The sequence below is a fragment of the Lissotriton vulgaris genome, chromosome 4_1, assembly GCF_964263255.1.
Source record: "Lissotriton vulgaris chromosome 4_1, aLisVul1.2, whole genome shotgun sequence".
NCBI lineage: Eukaryota > Metazoa > Chordata > Amphibia > Caudata > Salamandridae > Lissotriton > Lissotriton vulgaris.
In genome coordinates this window covers 995685651-995706589 of record NC_141691.1, presented here as the reverse complement: position 1 = coordinate 995706589, position 20939 = coordinate 995685651, and the positions used below count along the sequence as shown (strand labels likewise).

The 20939-nt window shown below is 42.6% G+C and overlaps 1 protein-coding gene across 5 annotated transcripts in view; it reads left to right on the top strand.

The window, feature by feature from the left end:
• Positions 1 to 20939, top strand: part of PHACTR1 (phosphatase and actin regulator 1) — a 1119307-nt gene that overhangs the window by 898582 nt on the left and 199786 nt on the right. For all 5 annotated transcript variants that reach the window (XM_086965260.1, XM_086965262.1, XM_086965265.1 and 2 more), the window contains exon 4: positions 15973 to 16134. In XM_086965260.1, the coding sequence (XP_086821386.1) occupies positions 15973 to 16134 (162 nt within the window). The remainder of the gene's footprint in view (positions 1 to 15972; positions 16135 to 20939) is intronic.

Here is a 20939-nt window from a genome sequence, read left to right as displayed (position 1 = left end):
ACCAGAAAGGAATTTGTTCCCGTTTTACGGGTGTTTTACCAAGACATGACTGTATGTTCTGTGGTGTGATTTTATTCGTGTTCCCCTGATGGTCAGCTGTGGTACATTAACAGCTGGTTGGACTGTTGCAGTCCGCATTACATATTGGACTAATTGCCTATGTATTTTTATAAGTGTTTTTAGCTGTACTAACAGCTCTTCTCTAGACATTTTTGCAATGTCCGGATGTGGTGTGTAGCTGGCTAGAACCGGCCACGTTGCTCCTGGTCTACCTAGTGGACCGAGCCTGGTAATATGATCATTATGTTTTAGGGCGCCATTAAACCAGAGTAGGTGCTCTTGGAATTTTAGTGGGATTTCAGTTTCCTCGAAAGGAGCGTACTCTTCCGGAGGTTCCTCTATTTTGTAATAGTGAAACTCTTTTGTTGTAGCGTTTGCCGCTGGAAAGTTTATCCATGAATAGAATACCTCTGTCTGCCGATATTCGTGAGCCTCTCTCACGAAAATTACTGTACCACCTTGAGGTGTCAGTCCGTTTTCTATAAGTTTTAACGTTATAGATTTTCTTAAGTGGACCGGGATGATAATTGCATCTGGTTCTGTGTGTTCGGGACCCTGCTGAGTCGCATCTGCTGCGGCCCCAGTGGTTCCGTTTTCTCCTGGCATTGTATAAATGCAAGGTTTGCAGAGTAGGTCTCCAAGGAGACAAAGATTAGGTGCACAATATTTTGGAACACTGTATCCTTCAACGTTGAATAAACCAGAGCTTTACATAGGAATCTCTTCCTACTGAGTTCGGGCGGATTTTAACCTTTCACCCACTCCAGACGTCTATTGGAGTATTTACGGGAGAAAGGGGTCTGTGTGAAAAATGCACGACTGAGTTACTCTAACGTCTTGCGTTAGTTTATCGCCTTACCAAACGTTTTTGGCGCCATGTAGTGTAGTTCCTAGTTTCCCACTAGGCCCTGCGCCTTGGAATAACAAAAACAGTAGTATCGACGTAGAAGTGCGGATCTTCCAGGCCTCTACTGACTATGCTAAACTTAATTGGGTTTGTTACCAACTAGCTCAGAGGTCACTGGAAACTTTCTTGACTGAATAGGAAGTGATCAGCTTCCCTGGCACAGACAAGAAGGGATTCAGTTTTCCAACAACCGTGCAACATGACAACTTTGCTCCTCAGATCAAGAGTCAATCTCTAGGGTCGTGTGAAACAATAGACAGTTATTTTACTCAGTCAGGTTAGTGCAGTTTACTTTCACAATATGTAGAGAATAGAGAGACGGGCGTTTGTCAATAAAGGGTTAACATTTATTGAACAGTCTTTCTTCTCGTACAAGAGAAATGTATTGCCACAATTGCAAGACTTGTTCTGATAAAAAGTACGTACAGTAAGATAAGTATTGCGAAATAATACTGTAAAAGCATTGATATGGTTTCTTAGCCATACAATGGTTTAAAAGTAATAAAACATATATACAGTCATATATACATTAGGCTAAAATACTTAACTGGTGCTTCTAACTACGCCTACCCCAGTGTACCTGACCTAAGCCTAATACTTGGGAGGGGAGTAAGTAAGTAGCTTTAAGTTACGTTGGTTTTGCCAAGGTTTGCTTCAAGAATTCTCACTAAGGGTTTAGTCAACACCACACCTCTGAATAGAATGATGGAGGTCTGGTATCTCCTTCAGGGGGAACTCGGTATCCCAGTCACCCGCGAGGGTAGACCAGAAACGCTGGAGCTGGATTCCTCGGCAGGAGAAAGGCAGCGTCTCTCTTCAGCGCGTCGAGGAGGAGAAGGAGGGGGGACAGCGTCCGCGGGCAGCTGGCATCTGCTGGGCTCTTCGCAGAGGGACGGCTGTTCAGCTCCTAGTTTCACCACACCATCGTTCGCGCTTTGGCAGCGATAATGGTATCAGCAGCTTGCATACAGCAGCTTCATCAAGCGACGGGCAACAGGCTGCAGCAACAGGCAATTGCTTAAGGCAACGTTGGTAATATTTATACCTGACAGGTGCCTGGTTTGACGTAAGTTTGCTGGACACAAGACGTCAATTAAAGATGTCACTAGGAAGTGATAGCTATCAGTTGCTCATTAGAGTTTCATTACTAATCAAAACACAGCTAGCGGGGATTTCCAGGTTTGCTGAGTTTTTATCTTGTTGAAGAACTCGGAGTGTTAATCTAGGAATCTCAGATAGTGACTTCTGCTCTGTCATTGCACTAATTGGTTGCAAAGGAAGTGGCAGAGAAAACTATTCTGGAATGTGGCTCTGTTCGTGTGAGGCCAGAGATGACTTTTCTGAATATCGCACTTGAACGGTTATGCCAATATAGGGAATAAATGGATTTATAGCCGAACATGGGCATAAGGTCAAAGTATCGATCAGGATCCAAGATAAGCACGCAACACAGGCACGGATGGAAATAAATCATGAGGTGTTAAGAAGGAAGGTGCCACAGCACTTTCATGGCAGTAACAACGGATGGATTTGCACTTGAAAGACAGTCAACGCCATAGAGGTGGACTCGTCTTTACTCCAGCAGGATGTCCACTGGTAGAATGAACTGTAGCGACTGTGCAGGAGGGTTAGGTGACCTTTATGCTTGAGGTACAGGATCAATTCATGTTCTAAAAACATGGCCTTTTCCCTGCACAGTTAAGCCATCAGAAGACTCAGGGTTCACTGTGCAGCCATGAAACCATCAGCAGAGGCACAGCTTATTATGGCGCCATTGATCCATTAGCACAAGCTGTGTACTGTTAGTGGAAGCAGGGCTGCTAATGCCATTAGTGGCGAACTCGAGGTGGATGGCAGAGAATCTGCTATTACAGCTAGCATGAGAAACTTTCTAATATTATTTAGAAGTGGAATCTGAATGTAGAGATTGCAAACTGATGTTTTTTTTATTGTTATCTTGCATACACACAATGAGTAAATCAAACTGCTCTAGATTTTTCCAAATAATGCATTGCTACAACAACTAACCACTTTTCCTTATTTTCTTCATATACCTGATAAGTGACCATTCTGATTCCCTCTATCACTGATTTTAGAAATTATTTCATGGAAGTTTGGCAATTGAAAGTTCATTGGTGAATTATGTTCCTATAATTTTACGTTTGGCTCCCAAAATCCAACCAGAATTTCCATTGATGCATTTCTCTAATCCCTTCATCCTTAATGTAACACACAAATGATTTTTTCATCGCATGTGTTTCCCAGAGTGAACCTAACAAATAGTCTGTGTGCACCTTCAAAGAAATAAGGCCCAATTGGAGCTGAAATATTTGGGCCATGTCCAGTGGCGGTTCCTCCAAATGAGCGGAGGAGCGTCCCCCCCACACACTCATGCAAAAAGAGTGGAAAATAAAATGGTAATAAATAATTTTATTATCAATTTAAATTTACCTCTGCCGAACCTTAGTGTGGGGGCAGGGCCAGTGAGTCATTGGAGTGGCCCCTTCAGTGTGAATTGCGCATGTGGATGTGTCCCGCTACATTTCTACGGCCAAATGGACACGCGCAATTCAAACTCTCTAACCCAGCATGGCGGAATATCACATACAACCAGTGGGTGCTGGATATTATCCAAAAAGGTTATTGCCTGGAGCTCACTTCAACACCTCCAAACATTCCACCTTGCACCCACAGACTGTCAACAGACCATCAACAACTGCTCAAAGAAGTTCAAGCTCTTTTACAAAAGGGAACAATAGAACTAGTGCCATTAAACCAACATGGCACTGCAGTCTATTTACTTTACTTCCTTATCCCCAAAAAGGACGGGTCTCTAAGAACAATTCTCGACTTTAGATCTCTAAACAGGTACATTCTCTCAGAGCGCTCCCACATGATCACACTTCAAGATGTCATACCGCTACTACAACAAGGCGACTTCATGACTGCACTGGACCAAAAGGATGCCTGCTCCCATATTCCAATTCACCAAAAACATCGTCAATACCACTGATTTGGCTAAATGGACAACATTTTCAGTTCAAAGTGTTTCCATTCGTGGTCACCCCAGCCCCTAGGGTGTTTACCAAGTGCCATGGCAGTAGTAGCAATGCACTTACACAGGCAAAACATTATTGATTTCCCTTACCTGAACAATTGGAAGAGTAATACTAATTGAAACTGTTTGCGGCACACTCAAACTTCCATAAAACCTACTTCATCAACTAGGTTTCATGGTCCATGCAGTCAAATCTCACTTGCAGCTCCTTCAGATTCAACCTTACCCAAGAACCATCCTCACCTCACACATAGCCAAACTCTGCAAGGATTCAACCCTTCAAAACAATTATTCCACAATTTCAGCCCCATCGGCAGATAACAGTGAGAATAGTCATGCACCACCTAGGCACCACAGCATAAAACGTAGCCATAGTACCTTATGCCCGACTCAATATGTGCCCCTTGCAAGAATGCTTAACACAGCAATGGACTCATGCTGCAAGTCAACTACAAGATGTAGTGTTGATCAGCCATCAAGTTTACCATTCTCTGCATTAGTACAATTCCAAAAATCTCCTAAAGGGATGCCCTTTTTCTAGACCCAGTTCCGCAGAGAACCATAACAATGGATGCATCATTCATTGGTTGGGGAGCACACTCACTGGAATTGACTGTACAGGCCTATTGGACACCCAGTCAAACTCACCTCCATATCAATCACCTACAGCTGCTGTTCATCTATTGTTGGATCCATTTCTTCTCCACCTCAGTGGCAAAATGGTTCTCATCATAACAGATAACATGAATCCCATGTATTATCTGTAAAAACGGGGAGGGCAAGACACCTCAGCTATATCATCTAACCCAGACCATCCGGATGTATGCTATACAACACAACATTTACCTCTTAGCGGAGTACCTACCGGGGGTGGACAAAGCCTTTGCGGATCTCCTTAGTAGGAGACAACCACAAATCCATGAGTGGGAACTTAACCAAACAGTCCCCCACTCACTCTTCCAGCAATGGGGTCACCCAGACATAGACCTGTTCTCCACAGCAGAATACGCCAAATGTCCAAACTTCACATCCATGTTCCCACAATCCAGGGCCAACGAACTAGAGATAAGTTGGTCTGGAATGTTTGTTCACTCTTTTCCACCTCTCCCATTTCTTCTGTTTATGATTCGCAAAGTTTGGTAGACGTCTCTGACACTTATCCCTATGGCTCCCACATGGGACGGACATCCATGGTTCCCCACACTATTTGAACTCTCAGTAGTTCCACACCAGGAAATTCCCAGCTGGCAAGACCTTCTAACCGAAAATGAGTGAGTAGTAACACATCCAAACTCCAGATATCTCAATTGTGCAATCTGGCTCCTGAGGTCTTAGAATTCAGATGCTTAAATCTACCTCAACTGTGTATGAATATTCGCAAAGAAAGCAACAAGATCCACTACTAGAGCCAGCCTGCTATGCGACAAAGTAGAAACGCTTTTTTCACTATTTTCATTCAAAGGATATTAACCCCTTAACAGCAAAGCCTCAACACATTGTTACCTTCTCCATTTACATACCAATGGGTTAGCCTTAACTTCCATAACATGACAACTAGCGGCGGTCGCTACATTTCTCCAAAACAGGGAACAAGCATCTATATTCAGGATTCCTGTCAGTAAAGCTTTTCTATAGGGCCTCAAAAGAATTATCCCTCCTAGGTTTCCTCCAACACCAGCTTGGAACCTTAATGTTGTGTTAACAAGGTTAATGGGTCCCACATTTGAACCTTTACATTTATGCGCTCCCCAGTTTCTATCCTAGAAAGTTACTTTTCTCAAAGTAATCACTTTACTCAGATATGTCAGTGAGCTTCAGTCAATACCTCTAGAAGAACCATTTTTCCAACTTAATCTGGAGAAAGTGGTATACTGTGAATGTAACTAGAACAGCTTCAATGCATAGACTGTAATGTGTTGCAAATGTTAGAACTGTTGTGGTAAAAAAATCCCCAAAATAGGGATAAAGTGGTACTACGCACCAACCGTAAATCCCTTCTAAAAGTGGTATTACAGTTGTACTTAAATCAATCAATTGAGTTGCCACTATTCTTTCCACTATCCGATTCCGGTACGGTTCAGAAAGAGCTTTACTCACATTGGATGTAAAAGAGCTCTCATGTATTATATTAACAGAACTCAATCATTTAGAAAGACACAACAACTATTTGTCAAATTCTCAAAACCAGATAAAGGAAGGGCCATCTCTAAAGCAAGCATTTCATGTTGGATTGTAAAATGCATCCAAACGTGTTATACTAAAGCAAAATGAACTCTACCTTTCCCTCTAAAGGCTAACTCTACTTGCAAAAAAGGAACCTCCATAGCCTTTTTTGGCAATATACCCAAGGATGACATATGAAGTGATTTTTATATTTGCAAGCTAGAGGAAAGTAAACAGGCTGTAGTTTTCCTTAAGCAGGTCCCCAAATTGACTGATGGATTAAAGGTCTGGGGGCATATGTATCAACATCCGTGTTTGCGATTCACAAATAGCGATTTTGGGGGAATTTCTATTTGAGAATTGCAAAATGGGATGTATTTAAAAAATCACAATTTTTTTGCGATTTCTTAGTATTCCTTAATTGCGATTAGCAAATTGCGAAATCGCAATTAAGGAATACCTTCCCATTCATTCCTTTAGGCCAGGAGGCCCATAGGGATGAATGGGAAATCATTCTCAATTTGCGATTCGCAATTTGAGAATCGCAATTTGAGAATAATTTCAAGAGTGCAAGGGTGTCATAAGGACACCCTGATGCACCCCTGAAATGAGCATGTGTGCGCATATGGCGCACATACATGCCCTAAGGGCATGTATGTGTGCCACATGGCACTTTGAAACATGCCAAAAAGTGCGTTATTGCCAGAAATCGCAAATTAACACCAACTTTAATTTGATGGTAATTTGCGATTTTTTAGGGGGAAATCGTACAACTTGGGTGCATGATACATAGCATTTAAGGAATCGCAATTTGCAATTCCTTAAATGCGTACGCAAAATTAAGGAATCGTAAATTTTGCGATTCCTTAATTTTGCGATGATAAAACAGCTCATACATCGCATTTAGCGATTTTGTATTCGCAAACGCTGTATTTTTGCGAATCGCAGAGTTTGCAAATAAAAAACTTTGATATATATTCCCCTGGTCATTCTTTGGTTCAGTGAGTTTAGGCACTGTTATTCTACCATTAGAAGTTACATAGCCAGAGTAGAAAAGGATATCTTCACCTGGGGAAGTGTCAGATTGGCGGAAGGTAGAATTCTCTCACAGACACCTTGTTGATGGCTTAATGGTTATTGACTCACCGACATTTTCCAATGCAAATACTTGAATACTGATTAAACAAAAAAGCCCAGATTGATTAACCTAGCAAGGCCAAAAGCGTTGCTGGTACTACTTTGGGCTAATCTGACAGAGGGCGAACTAGTGAAATACCTTGACTGAGCATAGAGAATCTAATATATTGTGATGAGAACGTGAGACAGGATGGGGTGGATCTGAGATGTTTAGCAACTTGGACTAAGATTTTCCCCAAGGTCCCCTACAGTGATGAATTGGCCCTCTTAATGACTGTTGTGGTTCTACCTTCATAAATTTGTCCGACTCCTGGGGACACAAAGAGGTGGTTTTTAGTAGTGAAACCCAGAATCCTTACGCACCATATAATTAACCCAGAATAGTCAGTCCCAGATCAAAATTGTGTCCTGGAATGTAGCAGGGGTGTCCAAGCTGCTTTCAGAGTCAGACTGGGGCCCAGTTTAAAGATACTTATGACATCTGTCTTCTCCAGGAGATATGGCGCCCTTCTCCCATCTTCAGGTGTTGGTTCATATCTTATTTGTTTACATGCGGTTGAAGCTGGGAAGGGAAGGGCCCCGGTGGACTAGCTATCTATGCCAAGACTGCACTTCAGTACCAAATTAGACTGGTTCACATTGACTCCCCTGACATATTGGCAATTAATTTGGTGCTCCAGTCAGGGCTGTCCATAAAAATGTTTAATACATATAATTGAGTACTGGCACAAAATGCAGAGACCAGGGTATTAGACGTGCTGGAATCCACTCTCTCTCAGCAAACAGGGAACAGCCCATTATTAGTGGATTTGGATTTTAATTCCACATTCGAACTGTCAACATCTACTTCCCTTTATCTAATATGTGAGCAGGATAGTATGTGGAAAATCCTGCAGATTCGCCTTCAGATGTCAAATGGTCTCCCAAAGCATCCCTGGTGTTGGCATTGACGGTACATTTTGACCTCAGAGCCACCAATGGAAGGACACCTTCGGACAGGCATGGTAAAATTACCTATAACAGACCAGGGTACTTGAGCAGTATTAACTGCTTTTAGTTGATTTAAGGCTCTGGCACTTTACTAGATTTGGTAGTGGTGGACAGGACAGATAGAGCTTCATAATGCTTTGAGCCTGACATTACTGGTCAGCTCATTAGTGTAACCTGTACTTCCAGGCAGTCTGGATTTGGGTGACCTGTCCCATATTAATAATCGTAAAACCATTAGGTAGAGTTGGGTGGTTAATAATCCCCTAGTATTGGGTAATGTTGTGACAAAGGTAGAGAAGAAGGTTTACTTTTTGCATGCCCTTCCACAGGAGTATAGAAACGCGTCAATGAAAGACATTGTACCCCCAGATCAAGGACATCTTAGGTCAGTGGAAACAATCTGAATAGAAAAATCCTAGCACAGTGGCCTGGTACAACAAAGCTTGTAGTATAGCCAAAACAGTACTCCTAGCTGCAGCCAACTCCAACTCTAGGCCAGAATTGGTGAGGTGTAGGACGTGGTATAGGAAGAAACTGGTCCAAGCAAAAAGGGATTGAGAACACTCCCTGTGGGCCTCTCTTTATAAAGCCTGTTTGGAGACTAGCCGCTGTAGGTGTATTGGGCTCATATATGGACTTGGAATACTGTGCACAACCTAAAGAGTGGGTAGCCCATTTTAGTAGTCTATAATTATGTAACAGTAATATGGGGCAAGATGATGTTGTCTTGTCAATCGAAAGTGAATCTGGTAACCAAAATGTCCTTTAATTTGGCATTCGCGCAAACTTAGCTGTCATCAACTCCTGCCTTGCCACCAATGCCCCAGGCCCAGATAGGTTACCTAAATATTTATATAAGGCGAATCCAGAGGTGTGGAATTCATACATTACCCTCTTATCAAATGCAGTACTTATTGGCATGTACATCCCCGTATTGTGGAAGCTAGTGCAGATCATCCTCATTTTCAACAAGGAGCATAAGAGTATCACTGAAAATTGTAGGCCCATTCGCCGACTCCTTTAAAAAATAATTTTTGCAAACCAGTTCTTGTACAGCTCCAGGCATGTTTCACGGAAAAAGCTATTTTGTCCGATCTGCAGGCAGGCTTTAGAAATATTAATAGTACCATTGCCTTTTCGATTCATTTAAATATTCTAGAAGGCGGTAGTGTTCAACAAGGGCAAACTCTTTGTTGATTTACGGACCGCTTTTGACTTGGTCCCTAGCGATAAACTCCGAAGGGTTTTGGAAGCAATGGGTATCCCCGCACAATTATTGGACATCCTGGTCCGATTACCATGGATAATTGTTCCCAGGTAAATTCCCATGCCGATTACGTAGGTATAAGACTGTCTCCTAATTTAAATTAGGAACTACAACATGAAAAGACACATATTTCTTTATTCCAGGAGGCTTCAGATATAGCTAAGATTGTCAGACATACACCATCCAGAAGGGTGTCTCCAGCTATAGAGAGCTATAACATCAAAGCCATTGGGGCTGTGTTAAATAGAGCTGAATGTTGTGGATTGTGGTAAGAGAAAGGAAACAACACCACTTTGATTCCGTAGGAAGACTGACTTTATTCTCCAATAACTTCACCCAAGGCATGGAGCGACTCCCAGGACAGAAGGCCGAACCGCAACTGCCACTGCGCATTGAAACTTCTTTCCAGCGTTCCTCCATTCACGTGAAAGCCCCTCATTATGCATATATTGGGGTTGGCGAACTATTGGACATTACCAGAGGAGATGTGTTTGATTCCAAGAGCCAGGGTAAAAGAAATCTGTTGGGGGATCATAGATGTGGAAACTGTGACTAGATGCAAGGGAATGCCCTCATTAGTATTTATAGATACCAAACTTTGCCCACGGTATGAACTAACATTTGACGAAATTACTCCTCCTTTTGCACGAAAATTGTATATTCAATTTAGATATAGAATATTTACCACTAAAAGGTTTTGTAGCAATTGGCAAGTGAGTGACATTGCTAACTACCTTTGCCCTGTATGTCTTATGGGGCCTGAAACACTGACCTATATAATATTTTTATGACCAGGTTATTTGAACCTACAGGTAAAGTGGATAGTCCCCATTTGCAGGAACATACATTTAGGCAGCACTTAGAAGCCTTTAGAAAACTTAGTACAGACACAGGTATAGTAGTGGACTTTGCTATGGCCTAATTTTTGATGGCCTTTTGGATTATGCGATCTAAGTGCACTTAAAGAAAATGATCAATTGATGTACTTGTTTAACAGCTATGTCCGAGTAATACATGCTGGTTAGTAATAATAATAATAATAATCCACATTTGTAAAGAGCGAACAATCACCCGCAAGGGTCTCTAGGCGCTAGGGGCGGTTGGGAAGATTAAAGAAGCTATTGCCAAGAGTCAATCGTTGCTGGGCTAATCTGCTGCTGGTGCCGGGGATCAAACCGTGATCCCCAGATTCCAGAGTCAGTCACCCTGACCGCAGCACCACACCTCTTCCCTTAAGTTAGTAGGCGAAATGAAGTGGGATAATGCCCTGGGGGCTTTGAAATCGATAGTTATCCCCCGCAGGCAGTGGCGTAACTAAACGTTAGGGGCACCCCTGCAAAGTGTATGGAGGGCCCCACGCTCCCGACCCAGTCAGGAGCTATCAGGCCTGATTGTGCACTTTGCCGGAGGGGCCCCCTGGAGCTCCGGGGGCCCCTCCGCACTGCGGGGGATGCGAGGGCTATTGTTACACCACTCACCCAGGTCATAAATTAATCTTTGTTAAAATGATATGGGCTACCTTACATAGAGTCAATTTAATGTATGCTGCTACTGTTCTCCTTGAATTTTCGAAATTTGTATTGAAAGTCAAGAGTCCTTCCACCTAATGTTGGAGATATAAAGTGTTTTGCTCTGGACCTGAGCTACCTCTCTCTTCCTGTGGTCTTGGACATATTTATGATGCAATGTTACAGGCACCGTACAATGAGATAATTTTATTGCATGCTCTTATTGTTTTTAGTGTCTGAAACGTAATGGAACAGTGATCCATTTTTATAATTTGTTATGTTCTTTATGGGAAATATTTATTTCTGATGTTCTTTCCTGATCTTGGTGATAGAAATAAAGTTTATAATGATGATGATACCTCATGAGGTCTGTTCTCTTAATTGAAACACAATTGCTCTGCTACTGCGCCTAAGCAGACATTGCTGGTACAGCAATAGAGTGGTGAGTCTGTTCATGGCTTCACTCCAGGTACCCCAGTAGGAGAGAAGAGCACACTTCTCATATACTCATAGGCAGGGATGGCTGTCAGCAGAAACATCCAGCTCCGGAGAAAGGCAAGTTTCGTAAAACTACAGTCAATGGAGTAAGTTTCTGGGATTCCATTCTTATTGGGAGGCAGGGGGTGGCATCAACAGCCCCACTCTCTCCCGAGCCCAATTACAGGGACTTGACTGCAATCTAGCTTTCCGCGAAAGATACTGTCTGGGTAGGCAGTCCTCTTATGAGCCTCTAATCCTCTCTTTTGGTGCCCGGAGCAGCTGATCCTAATGAAAGAAGGTTCTGCAATCCTCTTGTTACATTGAGGTACCACCATTATGATCCCTCTGTTTGTTTGTCGACAGCCCCCATTGCAACCATACGAAGGTAGTAATGGAAAGCACAGAAGAGCTAAGTCTCTCAGAGACAATCTAATAGTATTTTTGATGTGATTACGTTGTTTGTAAATGACCTGTGATGTTTAACAATGTTGACACATTAGTGATGCTCCCTACCGTCTCGTGGCAGGGAAAATCTGCTGTCTTGAAAATGTATAGATGATTCATGTATCATTAGTTCTGATGGAATATTTTACTGATTGCGCAATACATATATATTTATGAAGCGTTAATTTCATAATCGGCCCATTTGGTTATTTTTGGTTCATCCTTTTGATTCTAGAGACCTTTCTTGGAAAAAAAACTGCTGTCCTTATAAAGGAGTGGATAGGCTAACTAATCAACACGGTCGGGGAGAATTTCTGAGCTATGTATGGTATGAGCTATGTATGGTAACGTCAAAGCCGATTGTGGATATGAATGGTCCAGCTGAACAAGCATTGTCTTTTCTCATATACGGTCATTATATGAGCCCCAAAAGTTAGTTGCACCATAATCACGAGCTTTTCGACACAATTGAGATATGGATTTGCGGGCTGGACAGGGTAAAATGTGTGCAATGCGGAATACTCTGAAGATAATATGGCGCAATGAATGTGTCACACACATCCACCCCTCCTTTTTAGGTGGCCGACCAACACTCTCTCTTTCTCCTGCTACCAATATTTGGTTGTCAGTCAGAGCCCATACTGTGGAGTGTGTTTGTGCACGATGTAGACGCATGTTAAAGTCACTTTCACATGTGCCCACTTTTTTGACACATGGTCTTGTAATTGGCTATTTTACAGTTTAAAACATGCATATCAACTGTGAGTAATGTGGAATAATTCCAAATTCAAATGTTCAGTTTAGTTTAAGAATCAACCTTTACACTTCAACCTTCATAAGTCTGTTTCCATGATCTACATTTCTAAAGGAAGTTAACAAATTGAAAAAGCAGAAGGCCCAGCGCACAACAAAGTAGTGCATTTGCAGCTGTAAGTTTACTCCTAGTAAAAAGGGCAGTTTAGGGCCATGTTTATCAAGTCTTTACGTCTCTTTTACACCACGCAATGTGGTGCAAAAGCAACACAAAGCTTAAGATGTGATTTCTCAAGCCATGTAAGGCCCCCCCACAAGGCACCCTTGTGTGGCCCAGAGTGGCTTGATAAATCCAGAGTAACGTATCGCAGTGTAAATTACTGTGCCTACTCTGCCCCAGGGAGACTTTCCATGGGTTGTCCTTGGGTGCTCCAATGCAAAACCCAAGTATTTTGATGCATTCTCAGATTTTCCATTACTGGTAGACCTGGGAATTTGCCAAATTGCTACTCCTTCCCAGGTGAATCGTAACAAGGAGAAATATCTTTATTTCTGCTTGTTACTTCCTCCTTTGATGTGTGCTGCCTTCTGCAGCAAACACAGAAAGAGAAAAAGGCCACAGGAGAGTGTTTTTGTACAGAAAGGTGCCCCTTCCTGCACAAAAGATCTTCGCGTAAGCAAATCCAGCACAGGGCTGTGGCGGAGAACAGTTTATTAATGTGCTTAATGTGCACCAGCTCATGGACAGGGCCGGACTGGGAGCTATGCTGCTGCAAAAACTTCCCTGTAACAAAAACGGCCCCCTGGGGACCAAAACCGGCCCCCACCCGTGCGGAGCACCGGGGGATTGCCCAGTGCCCGCTATGGCCAGTCCGGGCCTGCTCATGGATTTGTGGGGCGTTATGGCACATTCTCCTTACTATTTGTGTGAAGTTTACTACTGTGTAATTATGCCCTCATGGCATAGAAGTACTCCGCAATAAATGCATTTTTGCCTGCTAGATATCATTTTATGGATAGCTGGCAGGCACAAATCAAACCATTTATTGACGCTAAACACAGGTGATTGGGCCTTTTATAGTTCAGATATTTTATTCTTTGGCATTGGCTTTGTAAATGGTACACTTGTGTGTTTGTTAGATCACACTTACTTTTTAAGTGCTGGCTTTTAAAAAGCTTTAGCTATATCATCAATCACATATTTTACAAAGCATTCGGAATAAAAAAACTATTTTGTCTACAGACAAAGCTTTCGTACCCAAGGCATTAGGAGTATGGGTTGTAGTACTACATGAGTACTATTTCACTTACAAGTACCTTTGTGAACCGCCCCCAAACTGTCTAATTCCCTATTAGTCAAAATGAAAAGAGGGCACAGTTCTTTCTATTTGTACTAATTATATGTTAATATACCCTGACTACCCTCATTTTTCTTTATGTACGCCTTGGTAAATCGGTCCCTCAATTGTTAAATCTAAAATCTTTACACGAGGTTCTCTAGGTTTAAAACACACCAATTAATGATCGTTTCTTCTTTTGGCTAAATAGATTTCTTGACACTTTTTTTATTTCTTTTATTTTCCAAACCTGATCATAATTTGCAATGTTAAAAAGCTTGATATGGCAGTGGATTGTAGAGCGAGCTGGCTCATGCAGTAGTGTTTCTGCATGTTCTGACATTTTAACAATAGGCTGTCTCAAACCCAAGTAGCCATTGTTTCCACTACTCTGGGGAGGGATGCCTGCTGATGTGTGCCTGTGTGAGGTAGGGTTGTGCTGCTGCTGTCCCTGCTGTTCCTATTCTGTGTGTGAATGAAGCGTACACTGCTTCTCCCTGTGCTGTGCCTGTTCTGCTTCTGAGGGAAGCTTGTTGCTGCTTACACGTTGTCACTTATTTTGTGAATTAGAAACGCTTGCACTGTTCCTGTCATTGCTGTAATGGTTCCCTTTGAGATCAGCTTGCAGTATCCATGTCCGTGCTCTTTCTGTAAAATATGATGTGCCTTTGAGGGTTCCATTGATGGTGCCCACACCTCATTCATTGGTCTGTTTGATGGAAGCTAGCCATGTCCTGTCGGTGTTTTATTTCTTGTGTTTGGAGGAAGTTCTAACTGCTGCAGTCATGTCTGTTTCATGTGGATAAGGACGAGTGCATTGCTGCTGGCTTTCCTGTACCTGATTTATGTTTGTGATGGAAACCTTTATTCCCACTGCTGCTTGCATGTATGTGTCCCAGGTCTGAAAGGGGGACTTGCAAATCCAATAACCAGGATGTAGGGATAGAGAGAGAGAGAGAGATTGTGTGTGTGTGTGTGGGTGGGTGGGTGTGTGTGTGTGTGTGTGTGTGTGTGCGAGCGTGTGTGCACGTGCACACACTGTAGGATAGGTCTTTTCTGTATGGAGGAAGCATACAATTCTGCTGTCACATATGGTTATTTGAATGTAATTGAAAGCAAATGAAAGCCTCTATTTAATTGAGAGGCAGCAGAGAACTTAGACTAACAAACATGTGTTTCACCCTCAATGGCGTGCAGGTCTATGTCTTTTTCAAGGATGTTTAAGTATTATTTGTTACAGGATTACAGGAATTCCATTCATGTACATATATATGTTGCATAAAGAAAAAAATAAAAGTAGAAGCAAACAATGAATGCAGATGAACATTACATACAAGCAAAAAGGAGAGTTTAAAAATGGAGAGACACAAGCCTAATTATAATTATGTATGAAGAAATACTATATTCATTTGCATTTTTGTTTCATGTGCTACAATTCTTGCTTAAAACGACTCCATGCTTTTAATGTGAGATTTGTGTTGAAAAAAGATTTGTAAACTGTAATATTCGGTGTTTTTATGATCGTGTTATAAGTCACCGAATTAGGTTTTTAGGGCATGGGCATTCAGGCGGGGCCCTATATATTGAGTCAAAAAGGTGTTGGATAGGGGCATGCAGCCCAGTTTGGAGAAGGGTGCGTTTCAGAAGTTGCTCAAATGGTTTAAAGGCAGCATTGTTGATTTAAGTGCGGTCTTACCTAAGATGATATGTATGTCAGAAATAGCATTGTTGTTCTCACATGAATTGTAGGTAAGCCATCTTAGTCTGAAAGATTAAACCTTTTAAGAAAAGGTTTATGAGCAAGCTCATCATTTGGGTTTCAAAGATTTATAGCTGCTTCTTAACACCCTTGTATTTTCTCTTCACAGATGGGGAGCTTCCCGTAACAAGTGAAGAAGGGTCACTGGAAAATGGACAGGCCCTTGGCTCTGGTCAGTCATCGTTAGCAAACAAATCAGAACATGATTCTGCCTCAGGGGAGCACTGTGCCTACGACATGCACATCACTTCAGAATCCATGGAGGGTGCAGGTACATTTTACTTGTTATGCATAGTGATATATATATATATATATATGTCCAAGACCACGGACGTGGTCGAAACGCGTCGTCTTTTCTTCCAGGAATAAACTCACCTGCTACAACTATCTTGTGGGCTCGCCTGATTTCCTATTCCCTGGATCTCTGCTCTGCTATATATATGTATATATAAATATATATATATTTATATATATATATATTTTTTTTAAATAAGACTTTGCAGCTTGGGTTTCCGCAGCCAAACCTCCCATTAGCTAATGTGAAAAAAGCATCATGTCAGCTCAAACATGTTTACAGTTTGACGCATATTTTAGAAATGTTTGATGTACAGGACCAATGTCGTTATGAAATTGTGCGGAGTTTTGTGCATATTTATGGATTTCCCACATTTGCCACATAACCCATCATCTTATACATAATTTGCAAATGTTATCCCAAAAAGTGTTTTTTAGCTCTAGTAGATCAAAAGTTACTAAAAGTATTCCACACCTATTGCAGCGAACTGGCAGGCACCAATGATATTCAACCTCTGTCCAGACAATGAAGTAATACTGCCACAAAACATCTCATTATACCATATCATTTGTATTTTCATGACCCTTAATTTTGTTATCCCTTTCACAAAATGTGTCCCTCCCCTGCACCTTAATTCCAGTACTCTAATGATATTTTTACAAGTCCATAGTGAGGGATCCATGGATCTCCACACCAAGAAATGTATATTCTGTGTGCACAATTTGGTCTGTTCCAATTTCCCGATTCAATCCGTGACAGTGGAAAAAACAACTTGGTCTGACCATGACTTGGTCAGGTTTGAATGGTTATCTGAGGAACCTGGTCCCACGCCCACCATCTGTCACGCCCAAAAGATCAATTTGCCCGTGTTTAGACAGGCCCTGTCCAGAGCTCGCCCGAAAACTACGATGCTTCTGGACAAGGCGGTCGGCGAATTTAACGAGTGGGTGCGGCAGGCGGCCTCTGCTTCCATCAAACGTACAACTGTGTCGAGGGTACGACACTCTCCCTCCCAACCATGGTTCTCTCCTGAACTGAGGGTGATGAAACTTGGCTGTAAAAAATTAGAACGTGCGTGGAGATGCAGCTATAGCCCAGAGGCCAAAGCTGCTCTACGTCTAGCACAGAAAAGTTATTATGCAGCCATCAAGGGAGAAAAGGGGAACTATTACGCAGGGCGTATTGCAAAAGCAGATAACAATAGCAGAGAGATCTTCGCTATTGTTAAGAGCTTTGTTGCGCCTGTAGCTGATGCAGTTGCTCTTCCGTCCTCTGCGCAATGGTGCGAGGATTTGTCCACCTTTTTTATCAGTAAAATAGGGAGGATCCAGCAGGACCTTATGGCGGCCATGTCTGCTGACTGTGTAGGGACTGACATGTGTCCCATACTTTGTCCCTATTCTGGACAACAGCTTCTGAACTTTGGCCAAGTTACTGAGGGTGATATTCTGCCCCTCTTGCAATCTCTGAAATCGGGTTCTCCCGCTGATCCGTGCCCGGCTCGGGTGCTTTCGGAGGTGGCGGATTTGGTCTGTTCTGAGATCACTCAGATAGTGAACCTCTCCTTGGCTTCAGGGGAGGTGCCGCTTGGGTGGAAACAAGCCAAACTTCTGCCGCTTTTGAAGAAGCCAGGACTGGACGCGACGGTTCCTGGGAACTATCGTCCAATATCTCTTTTGCCAGCACTTACGAAAGTTTGTGAGAAGGTGGTGCTTCAACAATTGGAGAATTTTGTTGAATCTTCCAATGCCCTCCATCCTGCCCAATCGGGCTTCAGAGCTACTTATAGCACTGAGACAGCGCTAGTGGAGATGACTGAGGCGATTCGGGACTGTTTGGACGGTGGCGGTAGAGCGGTCCTAATTTTATTGGACCTCTCTGCCGCGTTCGATACCGTCCCCTACGAACTCCTTCTCGCTAGGCTGTCCTCTATTGGCATTGGGGAAACGGTGCTGTCCTGGCTGTCCTCGTTTCTCTCCGACAGGTCCCAGCAGGTCTGGATGCCCCCCCACGCTTCGAATCCTAAACCACTTCTCACGGGGGTCCCCCAGGGCTCCACTCTTAGCCCCTTACTGTTCAATGTTTACATCACCCCCCTGGTTTATCTAGCGGAACAGTATGGGGCTAAGATAATTGGGTATGAGGATGATACCCAACTGCTGTTCACCTGGCCTGACGATAAATTGGACCCATCAGTAGTTCATCGGTGTCTGTCCTCTGTATTTCGCTGGCTGACTCAGGCCCAGCTGAAGTGCAATGAGGACAAGTCGGAGGTGCTCTTTTACGGTTCCTTCCCCCCACTGTTTAAGAACACACTGTGGCCCCCTAACATCCCTAGCCCGAAAGAGATGGGAAGACCGGCTAAAAACCTGGGCATCTGGTTTGCAGAGGACCTCAGATTTGAGGAGCATATAAAAAAGCTGGCAGGCACCTGCTTTGCCACACTGAAAATGCTCCGCAAGTTTTTTCCTCTGCTCCCTAAAGAGGCTAAGGAGACGGTTGCCCGAGCTCTTATACTGGCAAGGCTGGACTACGCGAATGCTTTGTTCAGCGGTATTCCGGCCTACCTGGTGAAGCGCCTGCAAATCATCCAGTACGCGGCCGTCCGTCTGATTTTTAACATCCCCAGATGGAAGAGCGTACGTGCTGAGATGAGCACCATTCATTGGCTCCCGGTTACGCAGCGCATCTTGTTTAAATCTCTGGTGCTGGCGTTCAGAGCCATTCACGATCAAGGCCCCGTCTATCTGAGAAAGAGATTTATTTGTTATGTGCCAACTCGCTCTCTTAGATCATCCACGCAGCTGAAACTGTACCTTCCCCGTTTCAAACGCGCCAGACTTGGTGGCCAGTCAATCTCTGTGATTGTGGCCAGGGCTTGGAACGCTCTACCTCTTTATCTGCGTTCCTCCCAAACTGTGGCGTTATTCAAGAAAAATTTTAAAACACACTTGTTCAAGAGTTTAATATAAGTTGTTTTCTCTGTGGTTCTGTTTCCCGCCTTTCCCCTCGCGCCAGGATACTCTCAAGTAACGGAGCGCGCTACAAAATAGTTTATACATACATACATATACATACAATTTAGTTGGTCAAGGCGCTTGACTGTTCCTCATTTTCCTGAGAGTCAATCTGGTAAATACACATTTTATGTCCATATTTAGCCTTAACTCTTTCAAATTGTTTTAGTTGCTGTGGATATGCAGGATTAGAAATTCCTACATACAATACAAGACTTGCATAATTGAATATTTTTTTTTCAAGTTCTGATGGGCCTGGGATGAATCAAGGAAGTTTGGTTTTTAAGGTCTCTTTTACAATACCCCTTCACCCGACTTTTCTTTCTAGTGACAACTGCATTCCTTTTACAGCGATCTCTGTGCCCCAGGTTTGGAGGTGTTACCAGGGAGGTATTCCTGTCTTATCATAAAATTATTTTTGTAGGAATGCTCTAAAGGGAATTATTTACAAGCTCATAGGAAACAGAATGGACTCTTACTTTATAACAGATCCACGCATTATTTTAATTTTGAAATACACGTATATAACTTCTTACACCAGAAGAAGTCCATATTACAAACAAGCAGTGGAACTACCAATAGGTCTGGCTTATAACTGAACATGCCTCTTAAGTTGCTAATGAGTTTAGGTGCTGAATACCTCATCGTAGGTGTACTTTGTTGCTCATCCTTGCACTCATGCATCCCACACATTAATCTATCCCTGATTCATGCTTACTTTCATTCATTTAATCCATCCAGAATAACACACAGACATACTCAACAAGCATATGCAAGCTAAATTAAAATAATACAAGTAGAAAAAAGAAAAATACTACCACATAAATGTGGCAGGCAAATGCTTTGTATTAAGATTAGGGAAACATTAAACTGAGCCTGTGAGCCATGCAAGTTGGCTGACATGTTGCTTCTAAATGTGGTGGGCATATTGGAATGGTAAAACACTGATACACTAAGGACAATCCTCTTCAAAATGTCACCCAATATAGAAGAAGTTGCCACGTGGGATGCGGTGCACTGCAGATAGAATGAGCAATAAACAAGTTGCAAGATCACGTTGCTGGGAGAGCTTGGCAGGTGCTCCAATAAATGTATTTAAATAAATTAAAAAATGATGTAGGATCTAATAAAGGAGAAAATGCAAAACTAAAGTGAATGGTGCACAAGCCTGAGCAGTGAAGCACCATCCAAAGGCAATCACTTAGAGGGACTAGAGCTAGTGGCTGCAGTGGGCTGTCATATCGCCCCATGCTATATACTGACCTGGGCAGAAATAGAATGTGAATGATACTCAAACAGACAGGTGGCGGAAGAAGTTCTGACCCAAACTCCTTCTGTTGGTGTATATAAATATTTTTGATTACAAGAGACTGGCAGGCAGGTAAACAAGTCAGGCAAAATCTAAAAAATACTTTCATTCACACACCACTAGCTGCTTCGCACGAAATTACAAATGTAAAAAATTATAGCAGGCATAACAATATACAACTCTCGTAAGAGACCTAACAAGGATTTTCATATTCAAATCATTTACACCCCAAGGTGCATCAGAGACGGTAACAAACCTCAACACCCTTGCCTTCTTCAGTAATTTGTCAGGTTCTAGGTTACAAAAATTTCTGTCTACCTACTGCCTTTGTCAAAGCTGATAAGCAGTACAGATATAAATTATCTGCCATTCGATGCTTTTATGGCACATGCTGTCGAATAAAGCTATTTGAAATGAAATGAAATAAAGCATCTGACATAACTTTTTTCAAATAT